This window comes from Ochotona curzoniae, unplaced genomic scaffold (genome assembly GCF_017591425.1).
Source record: "Ochotona curzoniae isolate NIBS_2020 unplaced genomic scaffold, NIBS_Ocur_1.0 contig_2457, whole genome shotgun sequence".
Classification (NCBI taxonomy): Eukaryota; Metazoa; Chordata; class Mammalia; order Lagomorpha; family Ochotonidae; genus Ochotona; species Ochotona curzoniae.
In genome coordinates this window covers 316,453-333,761 of record NW_024465464.1, presented here as the reverse complement: position 1 = coordinate 333,761, position 17,309 = coordinate 316,453, and the positions used below count along the sequence as shown (strand labels likewise).

Here is a 17,309-nt window from a genome sequence, read left to right as displayed (position 1 = left end):
AAGAAGGAATGTTGGTTTCATCCTGTGCTTGGCTACAACCAACAAAAAAGAACCAGAAGCGTTCAGCTCACTCAGACACCAGTCCCCCAGACAGAGGAAGACTGAGGCAACACAAACTTTTAAGAGATGACTCACTGCACATTGTCAAAACTGAGTTGGGAAGGGCTTGAGTGGCTTCCATGGTTCCAGGCCTCCAGGCGTGACCCAGCCTGGGACGTCCAGCAAGGACGAGGACCCAGGGAAGCCAATCTGTCCGAAGGGAAGGTGACACTCAGGGGACACTTGGCAAGGATCCAAAACTCAACATCAAGCATTCGCAGTATATAAACTCAAAATGCTACGGAAATTTTGTAAAAAGAAGTAGATCAATGAAATCAGCACCCTTTTGTCTCTGTTTTGAGCAAGGGACTATCCCTCAGATGAGCCAGATGGGCATGATAAAACAGGAGAGCAGAAGTACCAGTGGGGAAGGTGGGGAGGGCAGGGTGACCCCAAAACCCTGTGACAGATGCAGCATCCATCTCCTTTCCCAGCCTTGCCCCATCCCTCACCAACGAATGCAAGAGTTTGGCAAAGACACTGTAGGGGAAAAAGGTATAAAAAGCAGCTGCCGGATTCTGATCTGGAAATTAAAAGTACTGGCATACTTAAGAAAACTCATGGAAAAATGAAACTAAAAGGGAAATTTGTTTCAATGCACAAAAAAACAAACCCATGCACAGATAGGTCCGTAAAACATTCATGAAAAAAAATCACAGCGTGGGAAAACTATGCATGGTCAAACAATTTTTTGTACATCAAAAGAAACATTTTTTTTTCCCCCACAAATGTTTTCAACTTCCCTTTTCTAGCCAGTTGGAGCAGCTTCACGACCAAGACCCCCCCCCCCCTTGGCCCTTGACTTCACATACTTAGGTATGAGAGAACAACCAACAAGGGACTGCCTGGCTCAAAGACTGGGAGTCATTTCCAAGGCCGGCTCTGAAGTCAGGGAGGACAGAGCTCAGGTCACAGGGAGGGCAGTGATAGCTTCACACACACCAAAAGGAAGACGCTCCTAGGATCTGGGCTGCATCCTAAATAGGAAAAAGACTCTAGGCCTGCCCTGAGATTCTGTTTTGGAACAGTCACTGCTTGCATGAGCCCCATATATCATCCTGGAAGAAATATTTTTCCTAGCAGGTCAACCTGCTCTCAGCTGATGTGCGGGAGCTGCCAGAAGCCTTTAATTGCATCCCTCTGACTTCGGGAAGGGTGTCAGGGTGTGGATGGTAACCTCCCAGAGACCCAGCAGGCAGCTCTTCATCCCATCCCTTCTGCCCCAGGACTAGGAGGGGACAATCTCTGAGGACATCAGGGGAAAAAAAATGCCCTCAGCAGAGACTGACTTCCACCCTGTTTTCCTCTCTGTAACTGGAGTAGCCACAGGGATCCATTAGTCAGCAATGCAACAGATACTCACTGGGCACCTGCTCCAGCGAGGCACTGTGCCAGTGACAAGACACACGAGAGTTCTGGTCTGGAGAAGCCTGTGTTCTCATGCAGCAAGGATGTCACCATGTATCCACCGTCCCAGAGTGTCAATGGCGGCAACGCCAGTGGGGAGGAACACTAGGATTTGAAATGACTGGCCCGTCTGAGGACAGAAATTCTCCTGCCATTGTGGAAGACAGAGATCCTTTCTAGAGTTCCCTTTATTTCTCTGATCAAAAAACTGCTGGATATGGGCCTGCCATTGCAGCATAATCGGTTAAGCTGTAACACTGGCATCCTATATGGAGATACGATTAGAGTCCCAGTTGTTCCTTTTCCAATTCGGTTCCCTGCTAATGTGCCTGGGAAAGCAACAGAGATGCTCCAAGTGGTCCCTGCCCTCTGAGTGGGAGGAGACCCCGAAGCTCCTGATTCCTGGCTCCAGCCTGGCACAGCCCTGGTTGTTGCGGGCCTCTGTGGAGTAAATTAGTGGAAGGAAGATCGGTCATTCTCTCTCTCTCTTCTCTGTAACTTCGCATTCCAATAAATAAATAAAAGAAATATTTACTGGATATTTGTGCTATGACTTCTGTTTTAAGAGAGATTAGCTGATTCAGTTGCTGTCCCCTCGTGCCCACCCCAAGCCAGGCCTGAGCCAAGCTGGGGCCAGGTCCAGAAGAGGTCCTGGTAGGGGTGGGTGTGCTAAGGATGGCGAAAGCTAATGGGGTGTCACTGGGTTGGCAACATGCAGCTGAGCCCCCAAACTCACGGTAAAGTCTGTCAAAAGCACCCATTGCCCAAATCAGTACCCTCACCAACACGCACAAGTCCCCCTGAGAAACCAGGCATCCTCCCTCACACAGAGCCCCAGCCACTGCAAGGCAGCAGGGGGCTCTACCCTTCACTCGGCTGCTTTCCTCCTCCAGCTGGAAATGACACAGTTTGCACACTCCGCTGCTGCCTCATCCACTGGGATATGGGGATGAGCTCATGGTGAGCGTGGCTGTTCTGAAACGCCATCTGTCTGACCCAGAGACAGTTTCCTATTTAGGACATGGCCCTGGGTCCAGTGCTCTACTCCCCTTTGGTATGTAAAAGGCTGGACCCCAACTGACTTGAGTTGACAGTCAAGAATTAGCCTGGAAGTTAGTTCTCATTGTTGCTGTTTTGCTTTGGAAAGTGGGCAGGGCGAAATCCACCCAAGGCGAGTGCCATCTGGACTAATGAGCCTAAAATAACAGCAGAATGAGTCACTCCATGCCTTTGGGGAGACCACACTCCCTGAGTCACAATGAACATTATCTGTGATTGTGGGAAGGGGCACTCACTGATGCTGAGCAGCCTACAACTCCACTTCAGGTGGAGGTAGACAGGCCTCCTGTGCTTGGCAAGCTGGGCTTTTCCTCCTCTTTCGCCCTTGGGTTCGCCTGCTTTTGCAGATTCTGCTTGAGCAAGCTCATGTCAGTGATACCTTCCGCAGTGATCTTCTCATCCTAGGAGGGCACTAAACACTTTGCAAGTACAAAAGCTGCGTGCAGAAAGGAAGTCCCTGATGACAAGGGCATTCCTGCCTCACATCATCACCCTCCATGTGCCTAGCAGGGCTTCCTGTGAGGAGTGGGTACCTGTCCACAGAAGGTCTCCAAGTTTGTATGGCAGGAGGGGCTGGGAAGCAGGTGGTGGAGAGATGAGTAGAGACTCTTGTCTAGTGACCAGGTACATCTACACAGCCTCCAGCGATGCCCACAACCACCACCTGCTACGCATGCCCTCCTGAATGATACTCTGTGTTCACCTGCTTAAGAGTCGTGTCTGGAAAAGAATCTTGAGTGTGTAGGAAGTGAGGTACCACATGAGAAGATAGCCATTCAGAATAAAGGCTGTTGGGCTGAGGCGCTGACCAGGCTCAGGACCCTATCCAAGGAGGGATGCTGCAGAAATCCAGCAGCAGCGGGAGAGCAGCTTCAATTTTCCAGTTTCCCCAAAGCACTCATCTGCACCGATTTCAAGGCAAAAATAGGCTCCCTCCTCCTGCCTGCAAAGCAGCCATGGGTATAACTGAGGTGGGGTCGGGTGTATGCAAAAACCAGGCGTAAGCCTTGGCTCAACCTAAGAGAAAGCACGTCACCTCTCACCCAGACTTCTGATGATTGGGTTAGATGCTAAGAATTCAGCTTAATGTAAACCCTTAAGTAAGACTGTTTATGCTCCTGTTTGGACAGTGAATGATGTCATGGAGTGTGTGGGTTACTTCACATCACATCCATGTAGGCTGAAGAAAAAGTAATGCTAAATTTGGCCATGCACTTTGGCAGAAATTTAATGATGTCTTAAAAGAGCTGGCATGCATGCCGGGCATTTGCTAGTCTACTCTGCTATAGGTTAGGTATACATGCCAATATGCCATCCAGGCCTCACCACCAATCAGCAAGCACAAACGAGCGTGGGAGACCGTCAGACACGAACAAACAATGCCCACCCATTCTCTCACTCTGAGTGTTCCAGGAATCCCCACCAGCGGTAACCACACGTAGAATCCCTCCATACTTCCAACTAAACAAGCTCCACGCAGGCTTTGTACAAATAACCTTACTGAGTAGACAGAAGGGATTCCACCTTAATGTTTTGGAATTTTATAGAAGGGGAAGCTGGGGCCTAGAGAGGTCATGCTCAAAGGAGGCAGAAGGAAGACTCGATGAACGCCTTCTGTTCTCAAGATTCATATGAGCTCAGATCCAGCCAAGTCCTCTGATGAGCACGTGCTGGCAATTCTTCCCATTTTCCATAAAGTGGCCTGCGTTGCCCAAGTCCGTTGTAGCCCCCATCCGCTCAGGAGTCTCTCTGAAAGCATTTCTGTGCCTGCCCCCCTGACAACAGTAAAAGCAAAATTGTCCTGTGGAACGGCAGGCACATTTGGCCCAAGTTAGTTTTAAAGCTGAGTTTAACGCAGCACAAAGCTGAATAGGTATTTCTAGACTGCTGTGTTACAGATGTTCTGGCTCTAAAAGAGTTATAAAATCCTGTCCCTCTTCTCGTAAAAGGCCACAGCAGGTAGCTGCTCATGAGGGCTGTAAGCAGCAAGTGTAAAATCTGTAAGTTCAATTATCACTAGGGCCTTTCAAAAAAGCATAATAAAATATGATGGTAAAGGAAAAAAAAAAAAGCCAACAGGTTTACATGTTAGAAGCAATGACAGTGGGACCTGGGGGACAACAAACATCCCCAAATAATTCCCCACCCTCCAATGGCTGGCAGGGTAAGTGTCTACCCAGAACAACAGAGCAAGGGGCTGCCCCAGGCTCACTTCCAACAATAGAACCTGCGGCTTGATTTTATTTTAGACTACCCCCCCCCCAAAAAAAAATAGAGTTGATATGAAGACAGCTGAAAGTTTATTTCGTATTATTTATGATTAATTTAGATGGTTATTATTCTGGTCCTCAAATCCTTTGGACTTCTTCCCTTCATATGTTGGTGATGGATTACTTTACTTTTTCATCTACTAGGTTTCCCAAGGTGCATTCCTGGGATTGCTGTCAAACAAACTGTGACAACAATGGAATGCACACGCACTGCTGATTCAGGACATTCATGCGGGTTTAGGAAACCGAATTATGCAGCTAAACACACATGTCCTTCTGTTCGTTCAGTGCTGTTCTGTCCAGACCACGGCGAGCACACCAGGCAAGCTGTGGCATAGGAGGGTGCACGGCACCCCGCACCTTCAGTTCAGAGCCACCCTGACTCTGCACCCATTATTAGTAAGGGGGTGCCTTTTCCTTTTAAAATACTTTTTAAGTACTAACATAAAAGAGAACAGATTTCACAGATGCAATTTCAAGAATATATCTGCCTCCCTCTGTCTTTTTTTTTTTTCCTAATTTTTCAACAATGTATTTTCAATTCACTTTATGATCGCAGGGTTAGTGCTCTGCTGGTAAGTTTTCTTGTTTGGATTTGTTTCACAGCGCATCTCCTGACACTGTTTCCCATGAGTTAGCATGGCAAAGGCTACAACAGCAAATGAACCAGCATGGATCACAGGGGACGAGCAGGGACAACAGAGTCAGCGCACCTCATGCTTCACTCTATTTTGACCTGAAGACAATATTTCCGTAGAGAAGAGGCCTCTCCCGGCTGCGTCTACAGACAGGCGCTTGGTTCAGTGTTTTCCGCACTACAGAGGATGACTGCTGGTTCTTGCTCAGTCCATGGATTGCCCCACCCCGACAACCTGGGGCACCTGCCGCTGCCTGGCCTCAGATTCCAAAGGCTTCTGTCAGCTTTGGGTTTCCCTGGAGTCATCTTCCCTGCACCCCATGACCCAAAGTTACGGTGCTTCTCCCAGCGCCAGTTCCCTACAGAAGGGGAACCCAGTGACACGGAAGGCAGGTGCTAGTTTAGGTTAGCTTACATCAGACTCAACTCTAGGAAGTCTTAAAAGAAGAACCTATTGACCAGTGTTTCGTAGGTGAAGTGGTCAAAAACAAATTTTATAACTGCTTTCTTTCCAAATTCTTTCTACATTCTTAGTTCTAGAAAATAGGAAAACCAAAATAAGTAAGCTATCAGAGGTAACAATGTTTCTCGGAGAGAAGCCCATCCACTCACACTTCCTGGAACCTAGGCTCGGATGCCCGCTGGATTCCCTTCTCGGGAACTTATTCCTGCAGCATTCCTGGCTTCAGTGACCTTGACAAAACCAGAGAACATCCTTCATTAGTTCTCTGACAGTAAACAGCCAGGGTTTTCCTGAGTGTTGGCCCTGGCCAAGTAGTGCTGAACTATCTTCCTTCCGCAGCACCTGTCCCTAGGAGAGCACAGAACTCTTACCTGAGCGGTGGGGTTCACCTTTTCTGGGGAACTGATGCTGGCAGAAGCACAGGAACAGGGAGACATATGGTATCCAAGACTTACAGAAGATCTTAGACTTAGGACCTTGACTACTTCTGAAGTCATGGATCTACTTCATAGACAACAACCACTAACAGTGCAAGAGGCTGGAGTGGAGGCGCAGCGGCTTAAGCTGCTGCCAGACATCTCTGCTTCCTGTAGCACAGTGCCGTTTTGAGTACTGGCTACTCCACCTCTGGTTCAGCTCCCTGCGAAGGCATCTGGGAAAGCAGCAGAGAACGGCTTAAGTGCTTGAGCCCCTGCAAGCTCGTGGTAGAACCAGGTGGAGTTCCTGACTCTGGCTTTGGTCTGACCTAGCTTCCACATCTGGGGAGTGAACCTACAATGGGTTATCTTGCTCTCTCCGTCACTGTCTCTCCTTGTCTGCCATTCTGTGTTTTTAATAAATAAATCTTATTTAAATATGAAAGACAGTGTCAGGTAAGGGCTTGAAAAAAAAAAGGTTAAACTAACTAGGAAATAGTGCTAAGATGGGAACAATGCTAACATTTTAGAGAATCATGAAACAGGGGCATCAGTTAGTGCCACACTATTAAAATATAATCACCATTGCTTGGCGAGGGACAGAAAAGAACGGAGGTGAAGCAAACATAAAAGGCCAAATTGTCAGATTTTTCTAGAAATTATCCTAGCATGACCCCCAAGAGTCCGTGGCGAGGCAGAGCTGGGGCCACAGACTCCCTCTCTACTGAAGAATATTCCAGATGTTCCCCTTTTATAGTGCCAAGGGCCATGAGTCTACTTCACCTGCGGAGAGCACTCAGCCTACAGGTGCACCTTGCCAAGTAAAGGACAGACACTGCAAGCTTGTGCTCGAGTGGTTCGAATGAGGGTCTGGATGTTGACAGTGACTCAACTTCCTGCCCACTGTCCTTCCTGAAGACCCTCGAAAGTGCCTCAGAAATATCCAGAAAACATTCATAGCTGTTTATGCAGAGCGTTGTGGGAATTGGCTTGCAGGAAGTAAAAGGGAGACGGTGCTGTTCACGTGACTGGTGAAACCCGGAAGTAATTGAGAATTCCATCTGCCTGCAGGCCCTCCTCCCTTTCCAGGCGTGGGGAAGGTATTTCTGTGGAGAAGACTCTCCCAGGACGTTAAGTGGTGTGGGGACAAGGAGCGATTGTAAAGACAGAGGCGTATGCAGCCAACACAAACACAGGTGAAGATCCTGGGCAGTGATACGGACAGGAACTCAGCAGTGCCATGACTTCACCCTAGCAGGAGTGCCAACGCCACTCCCTCCTCCTCACTCATGATGACTGAGAGACCTGTTGGCACTTGCAGAGGCTGGCTGTGAGGTGCAAGGTGAGGGATGGTTCTGGAGTCCTGGGGTTGTAGAACTTCGTGGAAGGGACTGGAACTTGGTGCTTCCTGAAACCTCTGCTGCACCGTTACACAGAGATAGTTCTCATCGAAGCATCTGTCTCCTGCTCTACCTCGGGAGGGACACCTGTGGGACCTGGCACATCACCTTGCTCTATTTTTTCATACGAAAGAGTGGCCCATTTTCCTGGCCTGTTACACCGTTCTACCCAGCGAGTGTATGAATTAGGGAAATGGCTACGGAACTTAAGAGAAGGCAGAGAAGTAATGGATTTCGTTTCAGAAAGAAACTGAGTCCCAAAGGGAGTTCTCTGGGGTCTTCACAATGGTGGCACAGAACCTCAGCGGCTGCCAACTGTCAGATCATGGTGGCTCGCCACCCTTTACTGCTGGCAGCCGGCAAGGCAGCGAAGGTTTACAATTTGAAAACTGCAAGCATGTATGCCTGCATTCTTATCAAAGATGACTCATCAATTCATTGCACCTCCTCACTGCACTTCTTTATCAGCCTTTTGCAGACCACACAGACTTACGCAGGAGAGGAAAGGACATGAACAGGCTGACAGGCCACGCAGACGCTCCCACGGGCTAACTACCGCACCAGCAACACTCTGATAACTAATACGAAGTGGTTGCCTGTCAGGGCACAGCGGTAAGCCGGGTGGGGAAGCAAACCTTGCCCAACAGGGGCCTCATGGATCTTGAGAATGCCCAGGAGCTGGGTGCCCCAGCATCTCAGGTTTCTGACGGAACAGGCCAGTAGGCGTTGTCAATTTCAGAGCACTCAGTTTCTCAGAGCCCAGCAGGGGCAGTCTTGATTTCTCTACCCACCAAGGACTGTTGTGGCCCTGCAGCTAGGTCTGTGGCCACTGTGGTCAGCACACTCTCCAAGTCAGCAGTGTGAGAGAAGGGAACTGTTGCTATTCGTACACCTTATCTCTTCAGGCTTCAGAGTCGCCAGAAACAACTGGTTGGCCTAGCTGGTCCCAGTAAAGATGGCTTGGGAGAATGTGGGGAAGAACAGAACCTGCAACGTCACCAAAAGTAAGGCCATTGCCTGAGGGCACCTCTGTGCCTGAGCCACCTAACTGGCCCCAGCTGCCCTTGGTGGCCTGCTATAGTTAGAAACAAGCCTGGCCCGGGCCCACGCACCTGCTGTAGACACAGGCTTGGCGTAGATTCTCTATCACCAGGTCCTGAGTGGCAGCTGGCTGATTTGTGCCACGTGGGTGCTCTTTTATATGTGCCACTGCTGGGAAGCAAAACACCTTGCCCCATGCCAGGTCCTGATGGGACCCTTCAGTTAACAGCAATCTACATATCAGGGATGAGCAGCAGGGCCTCCCACTGCACCTGTGTATGCTCTGCAGACTCCAGCCCGGGAGCAGGCATCCTCAGGGATAACCACTTTGTGGCTTGCTCCCAAGAGTTGCCTGAGCCTCCCCCTTGCCACCCTCCAATCAGGAAAAAGGGAAGGGAAAGAAAAACTCAGAAACCTGAATATTGTTTGGAATTTATTCTCTTCAATAAGAATGGAACATTTCTTAAAGGAAAAAAAAAAAAAAACTTAAAAGCACAACACCTTGGTTTCACAGTAACGATAAAAACAATGTTACACAATTAAATAAAAACTCACAAACACACCAGAAACAAAGGCACAGGGTAAAAACAGGGGCAGAAAGAAAAGCTTCAGGGAAGGCCAGAGCGGACAGGTGACGTGTTCCTTGGCACAGCTAGTCCTCCCTCGCTCTGGCTTCTCTGCATCGCTGCTGTGTGACCTGGCTTGCTGCCTTTCCCTGCTCTTGCTCCCCTCAAGCTGAGTGGCCCAGGAAAAAAGTGAATCCCTTAAGTCACTGGGCAGACCTTCAAGGCCATGGTGGGCCCTTTCCGGAGGGCATGAGAATGTTTTAATGTCCTGTAGAGAACTGCCAGGGACATCATAGACGCCAAAAGACAGAACAAAGTTGAAACACAAAGCTGGTGGAACCCAGAGAGGAACTCAAAAGCCAGAGGCAGGGGGGAAGTATCCGTTTCTGGGGTTGCCCCTAGCCACAGACCTCTGGTTTGTTCTTGAATAGCTCTCACAGTGGAGTATGCATTGCTCATTTTCAGAGACTCAGCTCTACAAGTGCCCACCTGCACAGGTGATGCTGGGCCGAAGGCGCACCCTCTCAGTCCTGATCAGAGCCCTGAGGTAGGCCAGGGGTCTGGGGTCCAGTGTCCAAGCTGCTGAGAAACAGCTCTGCTGTCACCACTTAAGGTCCAGTGTATAAATAAACACCTCTCCAGATATACATGAAGTGAACCCTAGAAGCATGTCTGTACAAATATGCAGGTGTTTATAGAATATGTACACATCAGCATTGACCACAATGCAGTAAGAAGGGCTATAGAATTCTCTCTGTTCTACTAAAAGGTTTTCCAGAAGTACCTAGAAGGAAGGTGAACTTGCGAAGCAGGAAGATCTCCTAACTTCCAACTGTCAGGGTTGACTACAGTTCCCTGGACAGCTTGGCTGCTCAACAAGCTGGTGTGGGAAATGGATCCCTTCATGGCCCATTCGGAATCGTTGACTACAGAACCTAATAGCATGCAAGGTGTGTCTGGGAAGTGGAGCAGGCCACTTGGGTCATGTGTAATTCTGCAGCCTTTTAGGTAAGTTTTCTGAAGACAACAAATGACTAACATGTTTTCCCTGCCCATTTCTGTTGCTTGTATCATAAATGTTCCCAGATGATGAACTCTTCAGGAGAAAAGCTCATCATTCCTTTCCTATGACACCCACACACTCTAGGCTGTGCGATGGATTCTTTCCTACGCGTGATAAAAAGGGCTTCCTCTGAACAAGACGGAACCCGTAAACCCTACAGGGAGGGTCTCACGTCTATGGGAAATTCCTCCCAACTGGTTTTTTTTTTTTTTTCCTGTCTGTTGTACTTCAAACTTTTTCTAAGGTCAGGGCAGGTACCATGAGGCCAGGGAAGAAAGTCTGTGCCAGGGCCACTAATAAATGGCAGTAAGAGTAAGAAGCCTGGAAATCAAACACTTCAAGGGTTGACAGCAGAAAGGAGGACTTCTCTAGTAAAAGCATATTACAAGCAAAGATATTGTAAACAACGTCTTGCAAACACTAAGTTAGACAGCAGTTACAACAAGAGATTAGGTCGCCAGGAAGAGCAGCTCTAACACGGGCCCTTTGTGACTTATATTTGGGTTCTTGCTTTTACTTTTCTTTCTTTCTTTTCTTTTTTTCTGGCAGGGGGGTGGTGGGAAATGACAGTAATTCTGGCATAAGAGGGAAAGGAAAGTAAGGGAAAAGAGAGAAATGCCACAACATTAAAGAGGTGGTACAGGACACAGGCAGACGGGTGAAGTGCTGACTGCTGTCATGGCTTTGCCAGTTCTTCCCTCCTGGGGCATGTGGGTTCAGGAAGGTCTAGTGGCAAACACAGTCACACTCACCATTCACAGCCTTTCCTGGTCTCGAGTGCAATGGAGGATGTGCGATGCACATCCGGGTTAGTGAGTGTTGTCTTGACACATTCTGTCTCCCTAAACACCTGAGCTCCTTAAAAACAAAAATTCTAAACTAAGCCAAGCTTTGGTATGGTGCTTGTAGAAGGGAATCTCTTTCAAGGGAGAGAAAAGAAAATATATCAGTAATAAAACACCACTCAAGTCTACTCCTTTTCTGCAGAGCCTGGCCAAAGTCAGCTTACAAGGAAAGTGCCAGTGCTTCGCAGCAGGTGCAGGACTGGGAGCTGTCATTTTCGAAAGTTTAAAGTTCCAGGAGAAGATAGTACTGACTCCTCCCCAGCCTTCCACTGGAGGGTTTAGCTGGGGCACCTCAGGGTGCTTTAAGAGGCAAGTCATGTTCTGGCTCAGAAGCAAAAGCTATCAGAACTGACACATCCTCCAGATTTGGGTTCTTTCTCGGGGGTTTTGGTTCTTTAGCCATGTTGCCAATTCTTACGTTCTCTCCTTGCTTCTCCACGAGCACTTAATTCTCTAGAGCATCTCAAAATCTGAAATCCACTATTCTTTGATTTCACAGGAATAATGGCAACCTGAATCAGGAAAGTGAGCAGACTCATTTTGTTCAGGGATAATACGAACTTGGTGTTTAATGGTTTTTAAGGAATGTTCTAAATGATACCCAAAGTCTAGTTAAATTTCTTAGAGCTGCTTTACTGAATATCCAGTTTCCTTGGAAAATCTACCTGTTGGCGCTCTCAGCTGACCACACGTACACACACTATGGGGTCAACTCCCCGTCTTTGCTGAGATCTCATGGGTTATTATTATTATTTTTTTGTAACCAGCAATTCCTGCTCTCTCCTCCAAGGCTCTGAGAATAAACTACAAAGGGTGGTACATCCTATAGGAAGACAGATGACAGGGGGCGTGAAGGCCGTGGAGAGTTTCAAAGTCATGGCTTGCATATGGCTGTAAAATGTTGGTCCCACCAGCAGAGCATAGAGCAAACTTCCTCTGAGAAATAACGTCATATGCACACCGAGGCTGAGTCCACCAAACCCAGCTGGGCCGCCTGAGTCTCAGCTGCCCATCACTGCACTGGGGGTGATCACACAGCCTCTGGGCACCTCTCCCACTCCCAGGCCGAGTGGTTGATAGCACGGAACTAATGACATCTCTCACTGGAAGGCCCAGTGGACACTTCTTCCTCTTTCCCAACACAGAAATGCCACACTAACTCCTCCCTGGTTGTATGCTTCTACGTGCTTAAGTCAGGCTACTTGGGACACATCTGCTTGGAGTGAGAGGAAGTACATGGCATCTCAGAAGCATGGCCCTGCTGTCTTCCTCTCTCACGTACACACTGTACACAGGGTTGGGAACAATCCAGTGTTGTCTTAGGGCAATCAGGACTAGCCAGGCAGTCTGTGGAACTGTGGACGTATCTCAGAGGCTAATTTTATAAAGGGCTGGGAAGGGCAGTTTTAAGGAAAAAGCAATATATATATATATATAAGTCTCACAACTGGCCCTGTGCCCACAAGCCCTCCTTGTCCCGCAACTTGCTGACCAGAGCGTGTTTTCAGAGGTAGACGTAGCGTCACTCATCTGCTGACACAGGGAGTCCTTGTTAAAATGGGGCTAACTAGACTGATCCTCATTAGAAGTCCAAGTGCACTGAAGTGTTCAGATCAGACATGCCCTACAATGGTTACAGGTCAAACGGAAGGGCAGTGATTGCTTCTCCAGATATGTCAATAGGAAATGGGATGCAAGAATTTCAAGCTCAGGTGAACACAAATCCAGACCACAGAGCCTTAGGATCACAACGCTATGCTCTGAGAAAGGGGTCCTACACAGGGACATCAGGAAGGGATTCCCAGCTGGGACACTGAGCACGGCGGCCTGTCCTGGATTTCATTTTAACCACACTGGATCTGGACCAAACACTCTAGTGAGTCTCCTGAGGGATGCAGGATGGGGTAGGAGCAATGCTTTAAAATTCAGAGTAAGCAAACCCCACAGCTCGGGGGACACTGCCCCTAGGGGTGCCTTACTGGCTCACAGACTGCCAGTGGAACTCCCCTCTGATCTGCACCAGCACCTCAGACAGGCCATAGAGAAAGGGTACCCCGAACGCAAGTAGCTGGCACATGAAAAAGGAGTCCAGGGGGTTCTGGGTCACCTGATGCCCAAGTGAAGAAATGTTGCTTTGGAAGTGCTGGCTCACCCCCTTGGCCTTGTCACAGAGGCCGAGAGAGTGACGCGCCACCCAGCCGAACAAGGAAGTGAGGCTACCTGGGGTTCTCTCAGCCGAGCTGGTGGTGGTGCTGGCCCGTCCATTTGTGTCTGCAGTGGGGCCATCCTGCAGGGGTCCTTTGGCCTCCTATGAAAATCCACAATGAAAAGGAGAATGACTCTCTAATGCACTCAAAGCACAACAATGATGCGATCTGTTGCACATGAAAGTCACCCAAGCATACTGTTCCCAGCATGCCTATGCAGACGACAGAAGCCTCTCAAGGAAGCATGACTGAGCCCGCACCCTCAGCAGCTGAGATCCACGCAGTGAGGAATCACCCTGCTAACCTTGATGGAGAGAGAAGAAGGGGCAGCTCCCATTTTAAAAAGGGGAAGGACAGCTGCTTAACACTGGCTGAAGACACTCGTATCATTCACTGAAGGGCATGGAGTGCCTGGGTGAGTCCAGCTTCCTGGGGGCAGGTAGCGGTGATGGTTCAATTAACCACATTCCTGCCATCCCATGTGGAAGACCTGGACTACGCTTCCAGCTCCAACATTTGCTGAGCGAACCAGCAGATAGGAGCTTAGTCTGTCACTCTGTCTCTCAAATAAACACGCAATTAAAAAAAAAAAAGAAAAAAAAGGTCGTGGGTAAGTCTTCTAAGCGACAAGGGAATTAAGGGCCTGGCAGGAGGAATAGCTTTGGGTCACGTTCCTTTCCAGAGTGGAGAGCAAGGCTTAGCTCTTACTCCTTCTGACCTAGAGACACCCAAGGTTGGGGGGAGGTGGGCAAAGAGGAGACAGGGCAGGACCCTCCTTGGGTTGCCCTGCCTCCTCCTGAGGGCCCTTGTTATGAGAAAAGGCACACGGAAGTTGTCCTCAGTAGAGCAGTCCTTTCCTCAGGAAGATGCTTAGTAACGAAGGCATATGTCACTGCAGGGGTGAGCAGAGCGAAGGTCTGCATGAGTTCCCATGTGAGGCCCCTCATGGGAGGCTAGCTCCTCCCTAAATAGGATCGCAGCCTTGGCCCAGGCCCTTGTGGGTCCCCGTTTGGCCACATCCTGGTGCCCACCACCTGTGCCCCACTTACAGAACAGATGACCAGTACCTTTGCAGACAGAGGAGCCACCGCTGGTCTCTTCCGCTGTGCGTAGCCAGACAGTCGGTAACAGTAGTGTGGTTTACAGTAGAATTTACCTGCAGGCAGCAAGGAGCAAGGGGAAGGGGAGTGAGTTAGACTGACTCTGAACTTGACTCCCCAGTCTCAGCATATCCCTCTCCCCCTCCTCTAAGCACATCCCAGCCTTCCCCAGGCCAGCATTCCCGTCCAGTGAGGCCAGTTCCTCCCCGTAAACTCTGAGTTGGGCCCTCCTCTCTCCTTTGCCTTTCCTCTGGGTATGTGAAGGCCTTTGAGAGTGGAGATGTGAGGCTTGCATGACAGGGCCCACAAACAAAGTGGCAGTGTGTGTGAAGAACAAAGGCGTGATCACATGAAAAGCAGGGAACAGCATTTCTGGGGGAAACCAAGAATGAATGCAAGTGCAGGGCGGAGGCGTGAGGGCTGCAAGAGGTGGGGCAGCGAGGGGCATTAACTCCGACGGGACCACTGCCACTGCTCCCCTCTCCAGAGCCGCACACACTCCTTTTCCACTGTCCGCCAGCCAGTGCTGGCCCAATGATAGAGTATGACCCCTCACTGGGTGAGGATCAGCATAGAAACAAGAAGAAACGACAGGTCCTATTAAACCAAGAGTACAAAGGAACAGAAAGCAACAGCAGGAGATAGAGTGTGCTGTGGCACCATTGGAGTTAAATACTGTTCCTTGAACTTTGAGCCATGTCTGTATGTGTTTACTGGGTCCTTATGTGTCCGACAAGGAGTGTGGTTGAAAAAGACTTGCTCTGGCTTTTCTTATGCTGCTGGTGTCGCAGTCATCACCCAGAGGGTCGCTTCTTTGTCCTGATTCATCTTTCTCCTCACTTAAAGAGCTAAAGCTTTTGCACATTCACAGAAACGGCTGCGACAGGCACAGTCCCATTTCATCCGCCACGTTCGGGGACCGCGACTCAGACCGACGAGCTTTCCTGATTGCACAGCGCAAATGACAGGACCTACAAGCCAGAGGCCACAGAGAAGAGAAGGCAACTTCCTTCTGCTCCACAGACTTTTACTCTATTCCTTCAAAGGAACTGACTCTCTTTTCTTCTACCTGCAACCCCCGACCGCACACTGATGACTCAACCACAAGTCTGCAGTCTCTGGCACTGCACACAATAGTCGCCACGCATGCCATATTCTCCCCAGACAGAAGTCCTTACTGAATACTGACACTCGTGATGACAGCCAGCAGGTGAAAGAGCCTCACTTTCACTGCAAGGGAAGCTGAGCCACAATTGACACACACACATAGAGTTCAGTTTGGCTATCATTTCCTTACATTATGTGTAAGAAGCCACTCTGCTTTGATGAATTTGGGCCTCCAATCAATAGGAAAAGGCAGAGCGTATCAGCATTTCAATCATACTGGAGACTGTTTTAGACCTCATTTATGAAGAAATAGCCCTTCCTACCCCAGAGGACCATTGCAGGGACCAGCAACCCGTGGCTGGCACCATGCACTACAGAGTGAACGTCTGACCAGACTGCTCCATTGCCTGTCTCCTTCCTGTTCCACAGTGCTAGAGTGTATTACGGACCCTGCCTTGGGACTAAAGTCAGGCCCAGCAGAGCCGCTCTGGGTGACTGATACGGCTGATGGAGGAGAAGGGCACTCAGGGAGGGAGACATAAAGCTAAATGCTTCAACTTTAATCCGACTTGGGTCTCCATGACTTGCAGCCAAGAATCTTGTTTATTGTTTACTATAGTGTCATGGCTGCTTTCATTCCTTCTATTTTTTTCTCACGTTAATTTGCTTTTTCTTACTGCAGAATTCCAGATCTTAAAATACAACCTTGATCTGACATCCTAAATTCATGAAGAGGAATAAGCTTCAGAAGCAAGTCCGACAAGCCTTAACAAACATAATTTTCAGGAAAATTTTGGAGAATTGTTTTCTCTTATAAGGCATTACAACACAATGCAAAGTACGCCAACACCAAGGTCAGAGCTTAGTGCCTCCTGTCTCAACCACTCACTAGTGAGATATGTTCCCTCCAATACAAAGAACACACTACCCAGCTGACAGGCTGATAAGCCAAAGGAAGACACACAGTAGGTGTGGCAGCCGTGCAATTAGTGTCACTCCTCACAGTCCTTCCCAAACTCAACCTGATGACACAGTTGGCCATTTTTTTTAAAAAAAAATTACTTATGTTTTGATAAGAGGAGAAGAGAGAGAAGAGAGAGGAGAGAGGAGAGAGGAGAGAGAGAGAGAGAGAGAGAGAGAAAGAGCTTCCATCTGCTGGTGGCCAAATGGCCACCTACAAGCACCAGAGCTGGGCCAGATTGAAGCTAGGAGCCTGGAGCTTCCTCCAGATTGCCCACTTGGGTTCAAGGTCTCAAGACTTGAGTCATCTTCCACTGCTTCTCCCAGGTACATCAGCAGGGAGCTGGGCTGGACACAGAGCAGCAGGGACATGAACTGGCATCCATATGATGCCACACTGATCTCTACTTCTTGCTTTCTAGGTGAATTAAAAGAGCTAACTTTTTCTGTAATGTTTACCATACGCCAGACTCTGTTTTAACTTCTTCATATATTTCAACTCAGTTAATCTTCAAACAACCAAGAAAGGCAGTAACAACTATTATCCACCTTTTCCAGCCAAAGCACCGAGGCTAGGCAAACTACACCAAGTATTCTAGCCACTAAATAGCAGAGACAAGATCAGAACTAGGAGGACTCTCAGAGACCGTACTTCTAGCAACCATAGCA

At 48.9% G+C, this 17,309-nt stretch overlaps 1 protein-coding gene across 1 annotated transcript in view; it reads right to left on the bottom strand.

The window, feature by feature from the left end:
• MICAL3 (microtubule associated monooxygenase, calponin and LIM domain containing 3) overlaps positions 1 to 17,309 on the bottom strand; it is a 169,077-nt gene that overhangs the window by 48,760 nt on the left and 103,008 nt on the right. Inside the window, exons 19-20 of the mRNA XM_040974555.1 lie at positions 14,541 to 14,629; positions 13,487 to 13,574 (exon numbers count right to left, since the gene is read on the bottom strand). Of these exons, the coding sequence (XP_040830489.1) occupies positions 13,487 to 13,574; positions 14,541 to 14,629 (177 nt within the window). The remainder of the gene's footprint in view (positions 1 to 13,486; positions 13,575 to 14,540; positions 14,630 to 17,309) is intronic.